The sequence below is a fragment of the Primulina tabacum genome, chromosome 1 (assembly GCF_025594145.1).
Source record: "Primulina tabacum isolate GXHZ01 chromosome 1, ASM2559414v2, whole genome shotgun sequence".
Classification (NCBI taxonomy): domain Eukaryota; kingdom Viridiplantae; phylum Streptophyta; class Magnoliopsida; order Lamiales; family Gesneriaceae; genus Primulina; species Primulina tabacum.
This window is the reverse complement of record NC_134550.1, coordinates 7,539,770-7,561,987: the sequence shown is the minus strand read 5'-3', so window position 1 is coordinate 7,561,987 and position 22,218 is coordinate 7,539,770. Positions and strand designations below refer to the sequence as shown.

Here is a 22,218-nt window from a genome sequence, read left to right as displayed (position 1 = left end):
TATCAATACAAGTGGCTCCGCCACTGATCATGTCAGCGTTCAGAAAAAGAGAAAAACCGCAAAAATACAAAGATGATATACTAAAATTAAAATTTGATAACATAGATGACCAAAATTACACAGATGTGAATATACTAAACCGAAATTGCATGACAATATTTCCCCTAATCAAACTTTATTTTTCACTCTTTGGAAAGTAAATATTTATTCAATTAAAATTGTTATACTTATGTAGCAAATAATGTAGCACAAAATGAAAAGGAGAACTTCATTCCAATAAATTTTCCAATAACAAAACAATGTTTTCAACTGCGTAGCGTAGACATATATATGTATGAAGGTATAATTTGTTGCTGTCCCATAAAACTTTTTCCCATTTCAGTTTGGTCCTCTACAAAAATTTCCCTGCTTTCCACGGCTTCCCGCGACCCTAAATAATCTCCTAAATGTCCATAATCTCAGGGATAAAAAAGCTTAGAGAACAAGAGTTCGTTCCATGTATCTTGAATCCCAGGCAGACACCAGTGCACACAATCGGCATAACTCGCCGGATTCGCCACCTGTTCGGGAGTTAAAGGGGTCCATTGTTTCTTGTATATGGATGTATGCGCGTCTTTTCGGTAACTCGAAAGCTGTGTGATATTGAGAAATGTAATGGGAACCTTTGATCTGCTGAAAACTTCAGAGATGACATCCATTATAGACTTTTTGCAATCTGATCCCCAGTATGTTGGATCATCTATCATGCCTGTTTCATTGTAGCAGTTCCCATCTGGAACCCTTCCCCAGTCAATACTCCTGCATTTGGTTTTGGCATTTTAACCATTAATTGTATACATGTTGCTGGAATTAATTTAACTAATTTACTCATCCAATAATTCATTTTAGACCAAGAGATAAATAGTAAAAAAAAATTTAATTAGCCCGTTAACTTGTCAAATTTTGGTCTTTATGTGCTAACTTTTATATTTATAGTATTTTGGTTCGATTGCTAATGTGGTGTCGAACGAGCCAAAATTTCGACATCACATCATCAATTTATGATGTCACTTTATTATTCTATGGTTCTACGTCACTAGTACGATGAAATATGATTCAAAGCCAAAAATATCAAAACTGTTGCACCTAAACCAAATTTTGAATACTTATTAGATTAAAATCCAAAATGAAACAAGACAATATATTTAGGAAAATTACAACATTCAAACTTTAAGGTAGTAAATTCTGCTTTTTTTCACTTTTAGTAATTTTTCACTAGTAATATATATTGACATGATGTCAAGCAGATCAACAATTATTATTTTCTGATGTCACGTTATTAATGTCCAACACGATGTCAGTATAACAGTTTTAAAAAAACTAAAATCAGGAGGAAAAAACCACCTTATTGTACTAAAATCAAGTATTGACCTTTTTTTATTCTTAATTTCGTTGTTCATATGAATTTGAAAGTCTTCGCTCAGTAGCGGATTTTGTAGTTATATGTGTTTTTGCAAATTAATGAATAATTTACCATTATTAATATTTACTATCTTACTTCTCATGAGAAGGTGACATGCTGGTGAAAAAGACTCTTGTTTTCTTTGGATCCATATGTTTCTTACACCATCCCAACATGCTCTCCATTGCCAAACCATAAGCTTCCTCTGTTGGTACCTCCACAATATCTTTTTCTTCATCTTCAAAAGAACCTTGCCTTTTTTAAAAAACAAAAAAATTTGAAAAATAAATCAATCAATATATACAGATAATTAATTAAATAATTTGATTGAAAAAAAAAATATTAACTTACAGAATCTTGAAATATTCAAGGCCGGTTATCCACCACACATAAGTATTGAACACAATTATATCGACACCTTCCCAGTGCTTCCCATGCTTGTTTATAGATCCTCTTCGAACTATTCGATCGCTTATTCTATGTATGGTTGCTTCATCCGAGTTCGATTCCAATAGAAAAGGTGCCCAGTAGAACTCTATCGTCGCGTTGTACTCCTGAATCAAGTCTCAGGAACCTCAAATTACTTACAAAAAATTTTAGTTGATTTGGTGGCCCTTATTCACCATATTTTATTACATTCTAAAACCAATTTTTGACCCTTTATTTTTAAATTTTATAATAGGTGCATGTGTTTCAGCTACTGTATTTAGCAAAATCATTCCTGCATAATACAGTTATACTGTTCTTTGGATGTTAACTTGCTTTTATGACAAAACAAAATAAGCTCTACAAATTTCCAATACTTGCAGATGTGATCATACGTACCTTGGCAGTGAAAACTGTTAGTGAACCCAAAGTATTCATGGATTTACCATTTTTAGGTATGATTCTGTGAAGCAAACAAACCATGGAAACGAACTGTCCCCGGCTCAAAGAATCGCCCACGAACATCATTCGTTTTCCTCGAAGAGTTTCCAACATTAATGTCTCATTGAACCTGCTTGTTTCCATGATTAAGAATATTAAAATACTTCCAGATTATTATTAAAATTTCTCAACCATCAAATGGTAAATGATTCATGTGCCCGATTTACCTCCGAAATCAAGAATTTATCTGAACATGATAACTATATCTTCTTTGTTTTTGTCTATTGTTTCGGGACAGAATAATTTAAAATTATAATTACTAAATTGTTGAATATAAAAACGTGTTTCCTGACCATAAATGGAAGTAATATCATAAAAATATAGTGGTGATTATACGGATTGTTAAATGTAATGATTAGCTAGCATTTTAGGCTTTTTCTACCATTGTAATCATCCCTATATAGAGTTAAAAATCAATGAATGATTTATTATTTTAATTAATATTATATATATACTATTAATTATCATGTAGATATATTTTAAAACTAAAAAATAATGAACAAACCTTGGAAGTGAACATCCAGAAGGTTGCCATCTCCAATGTTGATAGCCCTTGTCCGGCCGGCCTTGTTCTTGACATGTCAGCTGTGGTTGTATGTATGGACACTCCGACTCGTCGTAAAGCGGCCTCGACTCATCTCGCACCCATCTTCCTTGGAATATATCGCAATCTTTTTCACTCTCTCCAATTGCGAAAGCCAACCTTTCTACTAATTTCTTCTCTACCACCAAAAAAATGTACTGATCAAGATAATTATATAAATTAATCAAAAAGAAAAAGTTTGATCCAGATGGAAATTTGACACGGCTTTTGCCAAGCCCTCACTATGATACACTGATATTAGAAACGAGAAATGTGCGTGCGTATAATGATTATATCATACTCGTGGACGATGATGTGTTTTGGTCTCGATGAGAATTGAATTTGGCACTGAATATATAACGTAAAAAACCTTCACCGCGGAGGATGGTAACGAGAAGGATGAATGCCAAGAGAATAAGCGGATAAGGCGAGAGGCGGCTCTTTCGGAGGGTGACGGTGGAGGAGGAAGGGGAGGGAGATGGTGGTTTCATTTGTTTTGAGTATTTCTAGTTTCTAACTATTAGGAGAAATCTATATATTCTTATTTGGATGAAATGTGGTATATATATGTTCATTAATGTTGTATATGAGTAAAAAGACAAAAAAAATTGTGGGAATAAAACTTATAGTTTACAAAAATTACAAGTGATTTTTGTTTGTTTTTTGTTCGCTCTTTCATATTTGTTAATGTTAAAATTGGAACTTGGACCTAACTCAACCCCAAAAGCTAGCTCTAGGGGAGGAGATTGTCTAAGACCATATATACAACTCCAAGGTCTTTTATCCAACCGATGTGGGACAACTAACACATCCCACTCACGCCTAGGAATGAACATCTGGAGCGTGAAATTTACAAATGACCCAATTATGAGCAGAACATGTGAACCAACTATGGACAGTCCAACACATAACGGTGGAACCTGAGCTCTGATACCATGTCAAGATTGGAACTTGGATCTAACTCAACCCCAAAAACTAGCTCTAGGGGATGATTGTCCAAGATCGTATATACAACTCCAAGGTATTTTATCCAACCGACGTGGGACAACTAACAGTTAATTGAATTTAGTTTGTCAAAAAAGTGAAAATTGAGAACAAACTTGCATGTGACTAAATTATAGGTTCAAAGATCACGAACCTCATATGAGTCATATCTCTCGTTTTAAAGGGAGCATGAGTGTCACTCACATCATGAGGCATTTCAATGCATCAGTTATGAATTACCAAAAACCAAAAAAACTTTCCATTTCTTGGTTTCCATTTAAAAATCATTGCTTTGAATTATATACGTGTGTATATCCAATATACATATAAATATATGACTTCTAATTGTGAATTTTCCAATATACCCTTATTCATTTAATGTAGCAAATTAAATTAATAATTTTTTTGATGAATTTTTTTATAATTTATTGTCTATCTTAAATGCCTTTGGATATTAATGCATATTGAATTTATCAATTTACCTATAATTTTTCTTTGTTGCTAACTAAAATTTGTCACTAAAATTAGTGTATTTCTTCATGGTTGCTAATGAATATTTAATATTTATATCTTATCTTTTCTTTTCTTTTCTTTTATAAATTGATTTAAGTAATAATTAAATAAATAGTTACTCAATAATTTAGTGATTTCATTTATGATTCATTATGTATTATGATAATATTTTAGATAATAATGTTTTTAAAATTAAAAGTTTCTATTATTATATATTTTTGTTATTAATTTTCAATTGCGTTCTAAACATAATACAAAGTATGGTTATATTAGCATTATTTTATTACGAAATCATTGTATATAATATATTGATTTGTTATTTTGTTTGTTCTTTTCAACCTATTAATTAATTTCTAATTGTATATGATGAAATTACATACATAAAAAATAATTTTTTCTCTTTTCTACATATTAATTAATTTATCATTATATATGATGAATTTATATACATAAAAACTATTTTTCACATTTCAAAATAACAAAATTGTTATTTAATATTACTCACATATTAAATTAACTAAGTTATGTTTACCAATTCATTGTGCATTATTACTATGATTGCAACTTAATAAAGCATAGGTGATGACATAGAGTGGTCATCCTAACAATTAATATTTGTGTTTAAATTATTATTAGCAATTAAAATTACTTTGTGTTCGATGAAACTATTTGATTAGTGAGAATAAATTTGATTTAGAAAAATGATTTCTAAAATGTAAAATAACAACTATATATATTTGTTAGGTGCAATAATTGTTTATGTAAGATATAACAATCCAAATGTGACGTTTGAGTTGTTTTATGCTTTTAAAAGATTTTAGTTAATGTTGCATCGTTACCCCAGTTATAACTTTTGGTAAATCGACAAATGCATGATCTTACAATTGGTATATATAAGAGTCAAAGTCATGAGATCGATTCTCATAGATTGCAATTAGTGTAATTATTGATATTGTTGGAATGCAATAATTGTCCTTGTTGGATACATCGATCGAATCATGACGATTGAGCTACTATACCGTTTAAAATATTTGAGTTGATTTGTAATATCTATTCTATAAAAGGAAAAAGTTAAACAAAATTCGCAATGAGTTAAAAGTTAGCAAAAACATAATTGATATTTAACTTAATAACAAGTTTATGAGTTTTATTTTAACATCATTATGATAATTTAGTTAATTAAGATAATTTTATTTGACAATCACTATATGCACTCCATTTAAATACATTGTGATTTTGGTTTTAGTAAAATTTACTATCTCTTAATTTTATTTATATTGTTTTTCATTGTGAATGATATTTGGATGAAAAATATCTTTGTTAATTTAAGAGAGCTGTGCACAGCTTCCCACAACACTCGGAATCCTCCGACATGTCCATTATCTCAAGGATAAAAAAGCATAGAAAACAAGAGCTCATTCCAAGTATCTTGAATCCCGGGCAGACACGAGTGCACACAATCGGCGTAAACTCACTGGATTCGCTATCTGTTCAGGAGTTAAAGGGCTCCACTGTTTCTTGTATATGGATGTATGCGCGGCTTTTCGGTAACTCGAAAGCTGTGTATTGAGAAATGTGATGGGAACCTCTGGTCCGCCGAAAAATTCGGAAATGACATTCATTATGGACTTTCTGCAGTCAGATCCACAGTATGTTGGATCTTCAATCATGCTTGTTTCGTCGTAGCAGTTCCCATTAGGAATCCCTATTCCCTCCCCAGTCAATATTTCTGCATTTGTCAGAATTTTGATAATTAATATTTAGGTTACTTGTGAGTTCTGGATTCCCAAATGAATGTCTCGGATGTCCAATTCATTCCCTACATTCTGGTGATGTAAGTTCATTTTTCCACCATAGATAAGTACTGAACACAACAATATCGATCGGCTCCTTTCCAGTGTTTGCCATGCTTGTTCATGGACCCTTTTCGAACTATTCTGTCACTTATTCGATGTATCACTGCATCATCTGAATTTGAATCTAAAATAGAACTCGATCGTCGCGATATAATCCTGAATACACGATCGAAAGCAAAGTTTAAATGTTACTTCCCAAATATTATTTAGTTATTTTAGAAATCAGTTCGAACTCACGTCTCTTTCCATAAAGATAAAAAAGAATGAGGTGTTCCTGATGTTTGCAAATTGAGGCCATGCATAACTTAACCGTGAGCGAACCCGAAGTTTTCATGGATTTAGCGGTATGATTCTGTGAAGCATGCAGATCATGGAAACATATATATATTCGCCGGTTCACAGAATCTCCCACGAACATGCATCATCCGTCTTCCTCGAAGAGATTCCAACATTAACGTCTAATTGAATGTGTCTTTCCTTAAAAAACTTAAAAATTCAAGTTATTAAATTCAGGAGAAACTGCAATTTTGTTCTTGTATTTTTTATATTCATCATTTTAGTCCTCCATTTGTCAAATTTTAATTTCAGCATATTATCATTGTTTTTTTTTTTTTTTTTTTTTCAATTTTGGTCATTTATTCTCATGTGATGCTGATTATACAATGTCACATCAGTATATTGCAAAAAAAAAAAAAAAAAAATCTCCAAAAATATTGAATGATAAAAATCGAAAACAAACAAACATACATTAATTACCTCACAGAGCGGTCTCAACTCGACTCGCACTCATCAATCTTGGAATATAGTGCAATCTTTTTCGGATTTGGATTATGATCTGCTGTGGCCAGGGGTGTGCAATCGGTCTATTCGATTACCGACCGAACCGAATAGACCTATAACCGATTTTATTTTCGAATAACCGAACCAATCGAAATATTCATAGAAACCGAATTAACCGAACCGATTTTCAAATCGTTTTTTTCGGTTATCGACCGAAATAACCGATATTTTAAAAAAATACGAATTTTAACACACAAAAAAAGAAGAAATGGAGACCTCGTAAATAACAAGAAACATTGAAAAAAAATATCAATAATAAATAAAAATATTGAAGATAAAATCATTGGATGAATGTGCTTCCTTCTAATGTATGAAAAATTGAGCTTCGTTCTGATGTATTTTTAATGTTCATATACAATTTAAATTAATATATATACTAAATTGGTTAATTCGGTCTAACCGAATTTTTCAAATTAAAATCGAAACCGAACCGAGTTAACCGAATTAACCGATTTTTAAAAATTTCAAAACCGAATTTCCGAATTAACCGAACCGAATTTCTGAATTAATTCGGTTCGGTCAGTTAATTCGGTTTAACTGAAATTTTGCACACCCCTAACTGTGGCTGAAAACACAGCAACATGTGCTGTGCATTTTTTTATAGGGGATGATCAGTTAATATCTGATGGACCTCAGATAAAGTTGCAAAATTGTCAGACGTAACGAGATGATCAGCTAATCATCTCGTGTAAAAAGAACACAGTACATGTTCAGCCACAACACATGATCCAAATCGTTACGTCCGACAATTTTTCAAATTTATGCGATGTTCATCAGATGATCAACATCATCTCGTAATGTGCAGAGTTTTCAACCACAACAGAGGATCCAAATTCATCTTTTTCACACTTTCCGCTCGCAAAAGCCAAATTTTCTCCTAATTGACAAAATGATCTGGCAAATCACCTTTGATTTGTTATTTAATGTTGTTTTGTTTAATTCATTGTCTGAATCTACTAACTTAAATTTTTTTCCCCCATTGTAGTCTTTTTTTTTAACATAAATATTGATGTGATATCAGATATATCAATAATTTTCGATGACATATCATTATTTTCCAACATGATGTTTGCATTTGATGAAAAATAACTAAAATCGAAATAAATTACAAATTAATATACTAATGTAACACTTTAAATTGATCGATGATATGATGAAAATTGAAAACATTTTAATTCATTGGAGTATTGTAATATATAAGAAAGATATATATATATATATATATATATATATATCATCACTATCATTATTATTAGTATTTATTTAGGAAATTGTTATTGGAACTATATTATTTAATATAGCATTTAAATCATAATGATGTCAATAACACGGTACCTTATTTATTCTCATTTATTATTAATATCTGTCATTGGTATTGTTAGCATGACTAATTTTTATAATTATTTATTAATAATTATGATATTGTTTTTCGTATATTTTATTTATTTATTATTATTATTATTATAAACGTTTTTTTTTGAAGATTTTGTGTTTCGATTTTAATTCTTGAATATTTTTTTTAAAAAAAATATCTATGATCACATCAGTTTCTTCATCATTCCACCAAATGAGAGAGAAATATACTGTGGCGTAAATCCTTAAACCAGATGAACGAACGAGTCCCTAGAAACACAATTTGAAGATTCCAAGTAAATAATTCAGAAAATCTTCATAAATTCAAATCCCCACGCAATTTCTTGAAGAATTACAAGTCAGCTCGTATGGATCTTGTCCCTCTCCGACTCTTCAATGCCCATGTCCCTCCATTCCTACATAAAAACCCATCATCCCAAAGCTTTCTCCATCCTCAAGAACCTCCGCTCCCTTCTCTACACACTAATGGAGCTACCGTCCGCCGGGGAAAACCCAGAAGACGCCTCTTCCGGTGACCCTCCGCCGCCGTTCGATCCTCTGACACCCGCTGTTCCCCTTTCGTATCCGCTGAAAACGTTGGATGAATTGGAAGGCCGCCTCTATTTCAAATCTTTTCACTTCCCGTTCAACCAAGCTGCCGTGAAGCTATCATCTGCCGGAGGTGGTGATACGTCGATGCCGGAGCGGCCGCGGGTTCTGGTGTGTCATGATATGGCAGGAGGGTATACTGATGACAGATTTGTGCAAGGTGGTACTAATGCTGATGCATACGCGATTTGGCATTGGTATTTGATTGATGTTTTTGTGTATTTTTCGCATAATTTGGTGACTCTGCCGCCACCATGCTGGACTAATACTGCTCACAGACATGGCGTTAAGGTATAAATTTATGGCAAATGCTTTTCTTTGGACCATTTTTTGATCCATTTTTTGATGATTAATTTGTCCTTGGGTTACATCTTATTTAGTTTTTATGGTGGCAGTTGATTTTGTAAAGCTTATCATGATTGTGTGGTGAAATTTTTTCAACTTTATGGGAGTTGTGAGGAAAAAGTTGTATCTTTTTGCCTTTTCAGGTCTAAACTGTATCAACCTTTCAAATATACCATAGGCTCCACAATAAAATGTGGATGGGCAGTTTGAGGGATATTTAGCTAACACGCTAGTCTTTTGAATTGGTTCTACTTTTGAGCTTGTCGCCTAATGTTGCTTCTTCTCTTTTAAGTCGAGGGACCAAAGGGTCGGCCTGAGAAAGGGCTATCTTTTGGTTATTAGAATTAGCTATATTCATCTGCTTATGGCCTAACACAATTATGGTGAGAATTGGGAATAGGAATAAACTCACGCCCTATTTTGAAAGGATGGAACTTATTTTTTAAGAAAATCACCAATTGTAAGTTGTTACTGTTCTAAATTGCTCCAATTTTCTTGCATTATTTGGGTGGAATGTATTCTTACAGTTCAACATTGCTCCAATTTTCTTGCTATATTTGAGTGGAATATATTCTTCTATTCAATTTTGTTATGCGGCAGTTGAAATTATTGGCTCATCATATTGTGGTTGTTCCTGTATCCTTGCACACACAAGTCATTGGGAACTTTCATCATGGAATGGGATGCAGGGAAAAAGCTTGCTGAAAAACTGCTATCGACAAAGGATTCTGCTCATATGTATGCTGAGCGATTAACCGAGCTTGCTGTGGCTCTTAGATTTGATGGTTGGCTGGTAAGCTAATGTTTTTTCCACATCTATAATTCAATCTTAGCTATATAATTATCTTCTGACACGTTCTTTATCGAGTCCTTGCTCACTCATTCTTTTTCGGCAATAGGGAAACCTTCATTAAGGAAAACCCATGTGGTCATTCATATTAACAGCAGGATATGCAGTACATAGTCAGAGATAATAAATAAGTTAAATTTAATCTTTGAATCATCAATAAATTGAAATAAGTTTGTTGAGTTCTTTCTTCCCACAAGATTGATATTCAGAAGGGCTAGTTCTCACGTCTCATCTTTTGACAGATCAATATGGAAGTCACTTTGGATCCTGGCCAGATACCGAATCTCAAAGAATTTGTCAGCCATTTAAGCCAGACAATGCACTCTTCATTATCTGGTTCCCTGGTTATATGGTAGTGATTCATGACTTAACAGGTTAACCAAGCATACCTTGTATGAACCTAAACAAAATGTATCACTGTCATTTTGCAGGTACGATAGTGTTACAATTGATGGTGATCTTAGCTGGCAGAATCAATTAAATTACAAAAACAAACCTTTCTTTGACCTATGCGATGGCATATTCGTGAATTATTCATGGAAGGTATTTAATTTGTTATGTCAGGACAATTTTTTTAATTTATCTCTGTTTTTTTTTTCTCTTGAATTTTTCACTCTATATAATGCAGGAAGATTTTCCGAAGCTATCGGCAGATGTTGCTGGTGATAGAAGGTTTGATGTGTACATGGGCATTGATGTTTTTGGAAGGGGGACTTATGGTGGTGGACAATGGACTGTAAGTTTCAATACACTAAACTTTGCCACGCAATGGAGAATGATGCATCCTTTTAGATTTTGTGTGGTTTCTAGAGTTGTAACTTCATGTGTTTTCACCTTTTTTCTGTACGTTGGTAAATAATTTTCAATCCTTGTTTATCTACTGGTAAAGAATCTGTAAGTCGTGAATTGGAGGAAAAACTGGTGAATTTGTCAAGAACAAGATGAGCTTAAGTTCTTTGTCAGAAACTTGCATGGGGCATGTGTGTTCATCACAGTGGCTTATTTATCGATTTCACGTCAAATTTACTATTTCATGTAATCTTTTATGGTCCAACACGTGGTCTAGCCATTAGATTTATATTTTCAAGAATTTTTTCAATTTCCAGTGATTGTAAGCCTCTGATTACTTAAAAATGTGTGTTTCCTTTTTTCTTAGACAAATGTTGCCCTCGATGTGATAAAGAAAGATAATGTTTCGGCAGCCATATTTGCTCCTGGATGGGTTTACGAAACGAATCAGCCACCCAATTTTCAAACTGCTCAAAATCGGTAAATTTGGGACTATTTTCCCTTGTTAGTTCTCAGGGACATTTGTTTTTTGTTTTTCATTTTCTTCATGAATTAAATAAACAGATGGTGGGGACTTGTTGAGAACGCTATCGGAATTGTACAGAACTACCCGAAAACACTGCCATTCTACTCAAATTTTGATCAGGTATCTATCAACCTTGACTATTTTGTTATGTTCCATCCTAGTGATTCCATATAAGTCCATTTTCTTTTGCTAATACTCACATCGAAAGCCATTTTTTTCCAATTGTTATATGAATTTGTAACTTTTGATCACACGCTTATTGCATTTTGGAATGTCATCCATTTTTGTTATGTCAGTTATAACAAGAGTCCCACAGATGATATGAAACTGGTTCATTTTCGGTGACAAAATTAAACTGATACTTAAAATAAATTCGCTTTTTGGTTCTTTCTCATAGATTGGTAAGCAATAATTTGCTCTTAATTTTCTCTGTAGATCATAAGCGAGTTATTAATTATTTCCAGGGTCATGGTTTGCATATATTCATTGATGGGGCTCAAGTCTCGGGTAATTCTTGGAACAACATTTCATCCCAAAGCTTTCAGGTAACAACACCTCCCGTTTACTTGTTCAGTTTGGGGTTTTTATCCCTTTAGCTATTTGAATTTGTAATCGTTAAGCTTGTTTACCGTTGCTTATTTCTCCATTTCTCCTAACTCATTTTAATTTATGACAGCCTTTTGTTGAGTTTTCCGAAGATTCTACCAGCCAGTCAATCCAAATTTCCATCAAGTAAATTATTTTACTCGCTCAGATCTTTTAATCTTCATTCTGTTCAGTAAACATATGTAGTGGTAATGTTATTTTATGATGCAGGTTCAAGGAAGACTCTTACAATGGTGGTGGAAACATCACATTTAGCGGTACTCTTGACAGTCATGCCGAATTCACAGCAAGGCTGTTTGAAGGAGATCTCTTTTTGGGGAATTCACCTGTTCACTTTATGTATTCTGTAAGCCTGACGCTCGGGAATTGTGTCGTGCTATTTTGTGTTGAAGTGCTTGTTCATTTTTTCAACTCCATGCGCTTTTACTTAAACCAACTAATATATGCAGGTTAAATCGAATGGAAACTCTCTTTTAGGTCTTGCTCTCGAGTTATCTTCTTCCACAGAAGAGAAAAGGACGGTATTTCTGGCTTCTGCAGGAAACACATTGCTCACCATGAACCGTTTTTCAAGCCAGTACACAAAGGTGATACTGCCTCGAGGAGTATCCTCCTTGGATGAAGAATCTGAATGGGTCTTGCAAGAAAGCAGCATTGAAATGCATGGTCATACATTGAAAGAAATTCGAGTCATGTGCTACCGACCAAACGTGCAAAAATCAGTTCCAGTCCCGAATGACGTTACCCTTTCTGACGACACCCCATTAGAATTTTATGCAGCACTTGGTGATTTGAGGATTACAACTCCAGGACAGAATTCAAAATTTCCTCCATCCACTTCATGGCTCGTGGACTGCAAGTTCATTAGTTGGATTTCGGGTTCAAAAGGATCCAAACTTCTCAGTTGTATGGTTACGTGGACTTTAAAAGAGGGTGATGCCAATCTTTTCCCCAATTACAATATACACGTTGAAAAGATAATGGGAACACAGTCTGGAGATCAGAAAAAACTTATTGAATCCGCTCCTACTCCCCTCGAGTATCTTGGCATGCCGGTGGTGAAATCATTCTACGTTTCTGAACTAGAAGTTCTCGAGGGCGTTTCAAGTGTGAAATTCGTAATACAAGTATGCGGTCTTGACGGGACACGACAAAATGTCGAAGAGTCTCCCTTCTTCCAACTGCAAGTTCAAGGTTGAACATTCTCCCCTCCACAAATCTTGATGATTTCTTGTTTGCCTTTGTTCTAAGCTCGATTAGAGGCGAATATGTAGTTACATGTTATTCAACATATATAAGTTGTTGAATGCGAATAAAACAAATATTTATGATTCTAAATTAATAAATTTTATGAGCCAAAACATGAATTTTAAATATGTTTCTTTTGAGAGTTTGGGTTTTAAAATTGACATTTCATGATTTTTTTTGACTTTTTTTTGTAAGAATCCTACAAGAATCACAAACCGAAAATGAGGCTCCAAAAAACCACTTAACAACAAAGAAAGACATGTCTTTCTCTCGAGGCAAAAATTTGTGTGAGACGGTTTTACAGATCGTATTTTATGATACAGATGTCTTATTTGGGTCATCCATGAAAAAGTATTTTTTTTATGCTAAGAATATTACATTTTATTGTAAATATCGGTAGGGTTGACTCATCTCACAGATAAAGATTCGTGAAACTCTCACAAAAACATACTCATTTCTCAAATGCAATATCTCTTACATGATTCATCTAGTTTTATCCCATATCGATTTTTCAACGGGGGTTTTTTTTTTTTGAGTCGCTTTTCCTGTATTTAATTAATGTGACAGCGTATCTCATTTGCATGTTATAATTTTTGTACTTAATAAAAGAAAACAAGTGTCAAATACAATAAAAATACGAGGAAGATAGAATGCAAAAATCCAACTGACTTCGTTAGATTCTTATATTAATTTAAATAATTCATGCATGCTTTTTAAGATTTCTTTTTCTTGGTTCCCATCTCCTATTGTCGACAAATTGAAGAGAACAAGCGAATTACAAATTGATTTTTGGAAAAAGACAAACCAAAACCAAGAATCTTATCATATGTTGCCTATGCTATAATAAATTTAATATTTTATTACAAAATTAGCAGTTGATTAAACGACTATTATTTATTTAAGGGAAAATAAATAAATTGTACTAGTGATTATCAAATAATGCAATATTATTAATTAATCTTAAATAATTCAAGTGATTGGCAAGCACTAAATTTAATTTATGGATTATTTTAAGTCCCCATGAGCGGAGCACTTCCTTGCACTGCTCCCCACGTGAGCAGCCTAATATCAAAGAATTGCCGTCACGTTGTATACTTAGTCATTCCATCTCTATCACTAGTGACTTGTTTCGATTCATTTTTTCTAAATAATATATGGTTTTATAATTAACAATATTTATAGATATTATTTTTAAATTCAAAGCTTGTATAGTCGGCAAAAAAAAAAATACTGTTATTTTTTTAAAAAAAATTTGGTTTTATTAATTCAAAGCTTGTATAGTCTAGCTCAGAAGCACCGTCTATCCATTTCCCCTTTTCTGTGTGCCCAAAATACCGGCTGGACGATCAATTATAGACGAAGCCGCGAGCGTAACATGTTATTAAATTTTAGTATTACTCTGTTATATTTTTTCTATTTTGTCTTTTTTATTTTTTCAATTATACTCCTTTTTTTTTTGTGGTGTTTATGTAACACCAATATGTTTTTAACGTGACGGCGATATACCAAATATCTCAATGAAAAAATATTAAAATTATAAAAAATCAAAAAATTAACGTTTAATGTTAAATTTCGATAAGATAAATTATCAAAATCGTAAAAAAAAAAAACACTATACTAAAATTATAATTTTCCTTATAAAATAATTGGTTTTCTCCCTATGGTCATATGAATATTGAATACTAAGTATCTTGAAGAAAGTTTCGTAGATCTTTATTCGTGAGACGAGTTAACTTGCTTATATTTATAATAAAGATTAATGTTTTTAGCATAAAAATTAATACTTTTTTTATAGATGATCCAAATAAATTATATGTCTTCGTAAAATTAATATATAAAACTATTTTATATGAATTTTTGTGAATGTTTATAGTCCACTATATTAAATGACTTCACCATTAAATAAATTAATGTCTGACTAGTCCTTGAGAGGCACCGCCGCTGTTTACAATGGAAAAGCATCTTAATTAATTTATTTTTTTATTAAATCAATCAATTTTCCCCATTTCACGTGTTAGAGTTGACTTAAGAGGAAACCCTTGTTTTCAGACATAATTAAACCCCTATTCTCTTCACTTTTTAGTCTCCCTTATCGTACGTGGAAACATATATTTTTGTCTTGTCTCTCTTTCATTCTTATGCTAACATATATATTTATATATGTGTGTGCGCGCGTGTATATATATACATCTGTATATATAATTGTCTTGGGTACCGCTAAGGCCTAAGATGGAAACTAAGATTAAATGTATAATTTTATCGGGGATGTCAAATCAAGTAGGTTGAGTGGGGTTGAGCAATAGTACTATTCAAAAAATGCTCAATCCGAACTCGAATCAACCCGATTTGATTTTTTTAAAATTATTTGTAAAGAAAATTAAATTAAATTTAAAAAACAATAATATTTTAATTTAAACACATAATAACAAAATTTCCCTTATATATATGATTTAAATTTGAAAGTCTAATTATAGAAAAATAAAAAATATTTACTAAATCAAATAAACAATTATTTAAAAAATAAAAAATATTCAAAATAAATATTAAATAATGAATTTTATGATATAAATATACAATAAATATTTTTTCAGGCATACAATATATAAAAATGTAGGCAATATTTATTAATTATATATTTAAAAAAAAATTAAAATTTTCGGATTGACCCGAACCCAACCCAATGTGATCATTTTTTTCGGGTCAACTATCGGGTCCAACTCGATTTGACCCTAATTCGAAAACTCAAACCTGATTTTTTTGGGTTGAACCGTGTCGGATTGGTAGGTCGTGTCTGATTTTGACACCCCTAAATTTTATCACATTAGATGCCACATCAACATATCTAAAGGGTTTGTATCTAACGAGTTAAACAGAAAATAAACCCATCAAGCTAAATAAATTTACAAATTCTCAATTAGCTATTATTATAGAAAGTGATTATACATGGTCATGTAAATATAATATTCTTATATATGTTTATTTATCTGAGTTGAAAATAAAATTTGCCTTAATTTCTTGGCATATGTCGCCTTCCCTTGACCGAAATCGCGGGCCTTCACCTCAGTCAAACAGTTAAATAGTTATTATTTAAACAGGTTTTTAATTAGTTGAGTATTGGTAAACTTGATTAGCAATTGTGCAAGATTGTATCATCAAAATTAATCTCCAAATATAAACATCTTAATTTTGATAAATTTCAAAAAAATAAAATAAAATAAAGAAGAACTTGGTTTTATCAGCATATTCAAACTAATGGATCTTCATTGTTTATGTTAAGAGTTTGAGGTTCTTAAAAATACTAATAAAAAGAATGAAAAACAACACTATTAAAAGAGAAAGTCAATAAACAAAACATGAATTTTGTATTCAATATTCAATCAAGAAACCATGTCATGGCCGAAGTAGGACTCTTTCTTGAGAGACTCATAAACGACATTATTGCTATTGCTATAACTATCATTATTGGAAGAAGTGAAGTTGAGAAACTGAGGCAGATGGTTATAATTATTTTGGAACAAGAGAGATTTATCATCTGCCTCAAGATCAACTAGTGGATTGATGTTCGGAAAATTATTCGGCTGATCTTGTTGCTGCATTTGAATGCAAAGTATCTCTGCTTGAGCCATAGCTAGCTGCATTTGGAGCTGAGAAACTTGGTTTTGAAGGTAAGATATCGCGCCTACGCAACCATATACCGGATCCCGAAGCCTAGAGTTTGCCTCGTAGACGAGGCTGCTCACGGCATCCGCTCTTTGATGAACTTGAAGCTCCTGCCATGATGATGATGATATTGTTAATATCTGTTAGTTAAAGCAAGTAAATAGATATATGCAAAGATGTAAGAAAAATTTGTCGGGGTTTTCTTGAGATGGTTCCTAGGGTTTGGTGTCACACAGGTTATTCAGGTTCTTCTGTACTAAAATTTGCTATTGGTCCGAAATTAGGATTTGGGAAAAATGGGCTTCCTACTTAAAACTTCATGTAGCTTTTGTCATGTTCAGTTGGTGTTACATACGGTTATGCTACACCGAGTGAAACACGCCCTATGTGTGGACTATCCACTTATTAGATTATTCATCCCACCTAGCTCATGATCTCGAAGTCTCGGAGAAGGCCGAAGGGGTATGAGAACATGAACAAAAAAGATATACCTGCAACATTTTGCTGACATTGCTGGCACCGAAAACCTTGTGAACGATGGCGAACTTGTGAGGGTCATCGGAGGGGAAGTACGGAGCGAATATACAGTCCTTGGCGCAACGCCGCCTCAGCAACTTGCACGACGCGCACGGGGAGTTTCCACCCATTCGACAGATCTTGCCTTTGTTTTTGTTTTTGTAAGAAGTGAACTTGGGAAAAGGTTGTTGGGGAAAAGTTGCACAAAGGTGTATTTATAGTGGCCAGATTGATCGATGTGCGTGTGTGAACCAAAGTTCATTAAGTGGTTTAAATTATTAATGATGGTGGATGATTGATTAAATTATTTCAACATATATTTGGTTATATGTGATTATTTTTTTAATTAACCAATAATCTTTGAATGGGAAAAAGGTATGTATCAGAAGCATGTGGGATAACGTTAATTAGGAAGTGAAATTAATCATAGAATAATTATTAGACAGTAATATATTAATGCAGTACTTGGAGGAATGGAAGCATTTCTTTCAAATAAATACATAAATAATACGACTTCTATATATCTATATACATATTTTGTACATAGGTCAGGTACGAAAATAAAATAAAGATTGAAAGTGTGGAAACTTGATTGCATAAGTTAGTAGATGTTGACTTCCAAATATTTGTATATTATCTTATAATTATGAAATTCTAATACATAGTAAGTAATATTTGGCTATATATTTTTCTTCAATTAATTTAGTGAATCATCATATCGTCATATATATTTAATGTACAGAGATTATAATTTTGATTTTATATATTTGATTTTTTGTTATTTTTGTCTTCTATATTGTCATATTTTAATCTTTACCATGTATATTTTAATTTACAATAAATTTACTCTCTTTTTTTGTGGAAGTGTTGATGTAACTTATGGATGTAAATGAACCAAGTCGTTCGCAAGTTGTTCGAAGCTTGGATCGATTAACTTAATAAAATGGGAGTGACTGAAAATTATAAAAGGAGAATCACACCTCTTAAATAGATATAAGAATGTTCGAGCTCAAAAATGAGTTTGTTTAACGAAATCCAGCATGACTCATTTAACATGATAAACGAGTTATTAACATGCAGAGCTCGAGCTATTCGCGAGCTTAGTAATTTCAAAACGAGCTGAGCTCGAGCCTATGTTTACCTTAAACAAGTCGATCTCGAGCCTGCTATTGTTCGGCTCAGCTCAGCCTGTTTATATCCCTAGTGTGACTTTACACACATTAGCGCTATGTCTGTATTATGTCAGTATCACATCAACGCTATGTCGAAAAAAAATCAAATTTTTTTAACAAAAAATGAGATAACAGGTTTATAAGATTGAAATTTTAAAAATGAAAAACCAAAAATCATCACAAAGAGAATAATATATATGATTAAAATTATAGCTTTCTCTTACCGTATATTCATCCATATGAGTCAAACTAAGGACTGCATCGCATCATATTCCCATATATTTTTGCGTTTAACTCAAGACCTCGGGATTGCGTTCTTCCCACGTCCTTACCCTGCACTATGGCTAGCCCATCTCCGGGGCATATCGAGTTGCACGTACGTACGTCGTCTTATAAAGATCGTATTGATTCTTATAAAAAAATACAAGATTAACTGAGGTTGCTCAAACATAGTTAGTTGCGGAGATAGAGCCATAAGTCATAAGGCTTCGTGCCTCCGTCAATTTCCTTCATGAACTAGAATATGTCTTCTCGGTCTTAATTAGACTCGAGCAGGATCAAATATCTCAAAGTTATTTTACTACTCGACAATAATAAAAGTAACCATAAAAAAATATTCACCCACACCTTTTCAAGTTGGAGACTTTTTTTTTATTTAATTAGCAATAATTCTCAAGTTTCAACCACCCTAACCACACCCTTCACTTGGTAAAAGTAGGTGACTTTTAAATTAGTTTTGGGGTGCTCCATGTAAAATGTGGTTCCATGGTGGGAAGGACGTACACTTTCTTATTTATATTATATCAAAATTTTGACCGTCGAGAAATTCTTCCATTGGTTGACAATATAAAATAAAAAATAATTAATTTTGTTGTCTACCACGTCCTCTATAAATGTGAATCTTTTATTAGTTATGATTAGAAATTAACATTTATAGGTTAACCTTGAATTTAATCTTTTTACTTTTTGCCAAAAAAAAAAAAACCGATTTAATTTGTTTATTAATTTGAAACCCTAGTCTATGTCGTCAAAAGGAGCAACTCAACGTGAATGTTTGTCAAGGCAAACATCCATGGGAACACTATCGTCTTTGGGCCCCAAAATTGGTGCTGTAGAAAGTTTGTGTATTCTTAATATATATATATATATATATATATATATATATAGAAGGAAGTTCAAAAGTGAATAATGGTAAATTATTAAAAAAATCAGATATATAATTTACTCAAATTCTGATAATATTCATTACCATGCATGGAGATCAAAGGACTATATATGTAAAATAAGCCATATGTGTAATCATGAATTTTGTTCACGGGAAAGAGCACGGCCGAGAATCATGAATTTCCAAGCGGAAGGAGAAGCTTTCTTCTCTTCTTAGCGTGAAATTGGCGATCTTCTACATCATATTCTCAATTATTCCCTTCACTTTTCTGAGCTTGAAATGAGTCTTCAAAATTTACCCTATTTCCTTCACAACTGAATCTATATTTACACATATACATCACATTCTATGAATGGGAAATTATATCTAAAGCATACATCCGTTCACGAGGTAGTCATAACTCAAGTGACAGACATATTAATTATTATTATTATTATCTAGTAAAAGACGTAGTCCTCGAAATTCTGTGGATTCTTCTATTTTCAGAAGCTTTAGAGTCAAAACGTGGATTTTTGCACTTTTTTGGGGTTAATGTTATTTTTACTTATTCTAAGCAAGAAATTGTAAATAAATCGGGGTTACAAAACGACAGAAGTTGTCTCTTATTTAATTTTTTAGATGCACGAACCATTACATAATACACACACATGTGTGTGTCTGTGTGTATGGAACTATTAGAAGTTTGTTTATTTTGAGTTTTGATCATTTAACTGGTCAATATCGGTTATTGGCCTATAACTTAGGCTCTTTTTTGTCTTAGTTCGGCAAAGTGTTGACAAGATATTGAAAAATACGATGGTATATTAGAAATACGTTGACATGTGTATTCGTGTGTGTCTATAAATATGGTGTGTGGGTTACTTGTATTTCTCCTTTGAATTATGAATTATTTAAAAATGAGTTTGATAGGCTACGTGCAAATAATTTCAATTTTAATTATTTATTTTATAAGTGTCATCTCAGCGGTAAGCACAAAAGTGAAAATGATTGTTGGACAACATATCAAATTTATATATATCAGTGGGGGAAATCTCATGAGTTTGGCAGAATATATAAATAAATCTTTGGTCAATTTGATTTTATGCTTTCTATCATTATTAATATGGTGATTGCTCTGTTTTTGAATCTACACTGATGAAGTTGCAGAGTTTACAATTAATTTGTACATTCATTTTGTTCCCACATGAATGAGCTGTTGGATATGCGAATTGTAGGTTGATAATTCAATATTAGTGTAAAGTTATTAATTAATAAATTTTATAGATAATATAACTAAAATTAAAAAAAAGAGGTTTAAAATGGCAAATGACATTATTAATATAAAATTTTAAAAGTTAGTGTAAAATTATTTTGTTTAATTAATTATAGAATGATACAATTGAAAATTGGAAACTTAAAAAAAAACCTTTAGCATAAATTTGACCTTACTCTTGGTATCATGTACAAATTCTCAAAATACACAGATCATAGAATTTCCCATTTCTCAACACATAAATGAAGACTATTTAATCTTTCAAGATGAATTACAAAGACATTCCAATGAAATATATTATTATCAGCACACAATTTTTGTATAGGGGAGCTATTATTTTGTATGATAACTTGATCATTTTTTAAAAAAATTCAGTTCAATAAGTCACTAAAGTTCAGTCTTAATAAAAAAAAAAAAGTTGTATTTTATTTTTAATCATTTTTCATCGGAGTAATGAAGTGGTGTCGGAAATAGATGACGTGACACCAAACATTACTTAGTAGCTGAGCTCATCGCTATATCACAACTCCGACAAAAAATGGCTAAAAATGGAAAATAATGAAGAACATATTAGATTAAAACCAAAATTTGACCGGAAATAGAAAAGAAACAACTCACGGAATTTAAATTATATTTTTCCCATTTTTATAGCGAAAAATCCTATAAAACCGTCTTACAGACAAATTTTGTGAGACGCATCTCCGACCCGACTCAACCCACGAAATGTATTATTTTTAAAAATAATAGATGCACAAGATCGTTTCACAATATACATACTCTTCTAAAAATATAAAATTATTGATACTGAAATTGTGGATACGATATCAAAACATAGCGGACGATCGAGTTTTCTGAACAACACACGTTGCATGGCTGATTCCACCAATAAAAAATAGCAAGATACTCATGTCGAAGATTAATGCATGAATCAGCAAAACCCCGACCAAGAAATTAATAATCTGACATGAAATTCAAAAAAAAAC

At 32.2% G+C, this 22,218-nt stretch overlaps 3 protein-coding genes across 4 annotated transcripts; 1 reads left to right on the top strand and 2 right to left on the bottom strand.

The window, feature by feature from the left end:
- Window positions 1-254: 254 nt before the first annotated feature.
- Window positions 255-3,619, bottom strand: LOC142517484 (protein trichome birefringence-like 33). The gene is made up of 6 exons (XM_075619921.1): window positions 3,253-3,619; window positions 2,874-3,090; window positions 2,267-2,438; window positions 1,793-1,995; window positions 1,538-1,696; window positions 255-798 (listed from the first exon to the last, which is right to left on the bottom strand). Exons 1-6 carry the CDS (start codon window positions 3,440-3,442, stop codon window positions 459-461), a joined length of 1,281 nt encoding a protein of 426 aa, XP_075476036.1. The 5' UTR covers window positions 3,443-3,619; the 3' UTR covers window positions 255-458.
- A 5,081-nt stretch (window positions 3,620-8,700) lies between these two features.
- Window positions 8,701-13,596, top strand: LOC142538718 (cytosolic endo-beta-N-acetylglucosaminidase 1). Of its 2 annotated transcripts, none has more exons than XM_075644018.1 (11): window positions 8,701-9,397; window positions 10,107-10,244; window positions 10,544-10,653; window positions 10,733-10,844; window positions 10,930-11,037; window positions 11,458-11,570; window positions 11,655-11,736; window positions 12,081-12,161; window positions 12,293-12,348; window positions 12,433-12,568; window positions 12,672-13,596. In XM_075644018.1, the coding sequence occupies exons 1-11, from the start codon at window positions 8,894-8,896 to the stop codon at window positions 13,419-13,421; spliced, it is 2,190 nt and encodes a 729-aa protein (XP_075500133.1). In that variant the 5' UTR covers window positions 8,701-8,893; the 3' UTR covers window positions 13,422-13,596. The 2 variants fall into 2 exon arrangements, with proteins under 2 accessions (XP_075500133.1, XP_075500135.1); XM_075644020.1 differs by having other exon boundaries at window positions 9,260-9,397; window positions 10,141-10,244.
- A 3,251-nt stretch (window positions 13,597-16,847) lies between these two features.
- On the bottom strand, window positions 16,848-17,814 carry LOC142538728 (LOB domain-containing protein 12-like). Its single transcript, XM_075644028.1, has 2 exons — window positions 17,622-17,814; window positions 16,848-17,240 (listed from the first exon to the last, which is right to left on the bottom strand). The coding sequence occupies exons 1-2, from the start codon at window positions 17,775-17,777 to the stop codon at window positions 16,848-16,850; spliced, it is 549 nt and encodes a 182-aa protein (XP_075500143.1). The 5' UTR covers window positions 17,778-17,814.
- Between the last annotated feature and the right edge of the window lie 4,404 nt (window positions 17,815-22,218).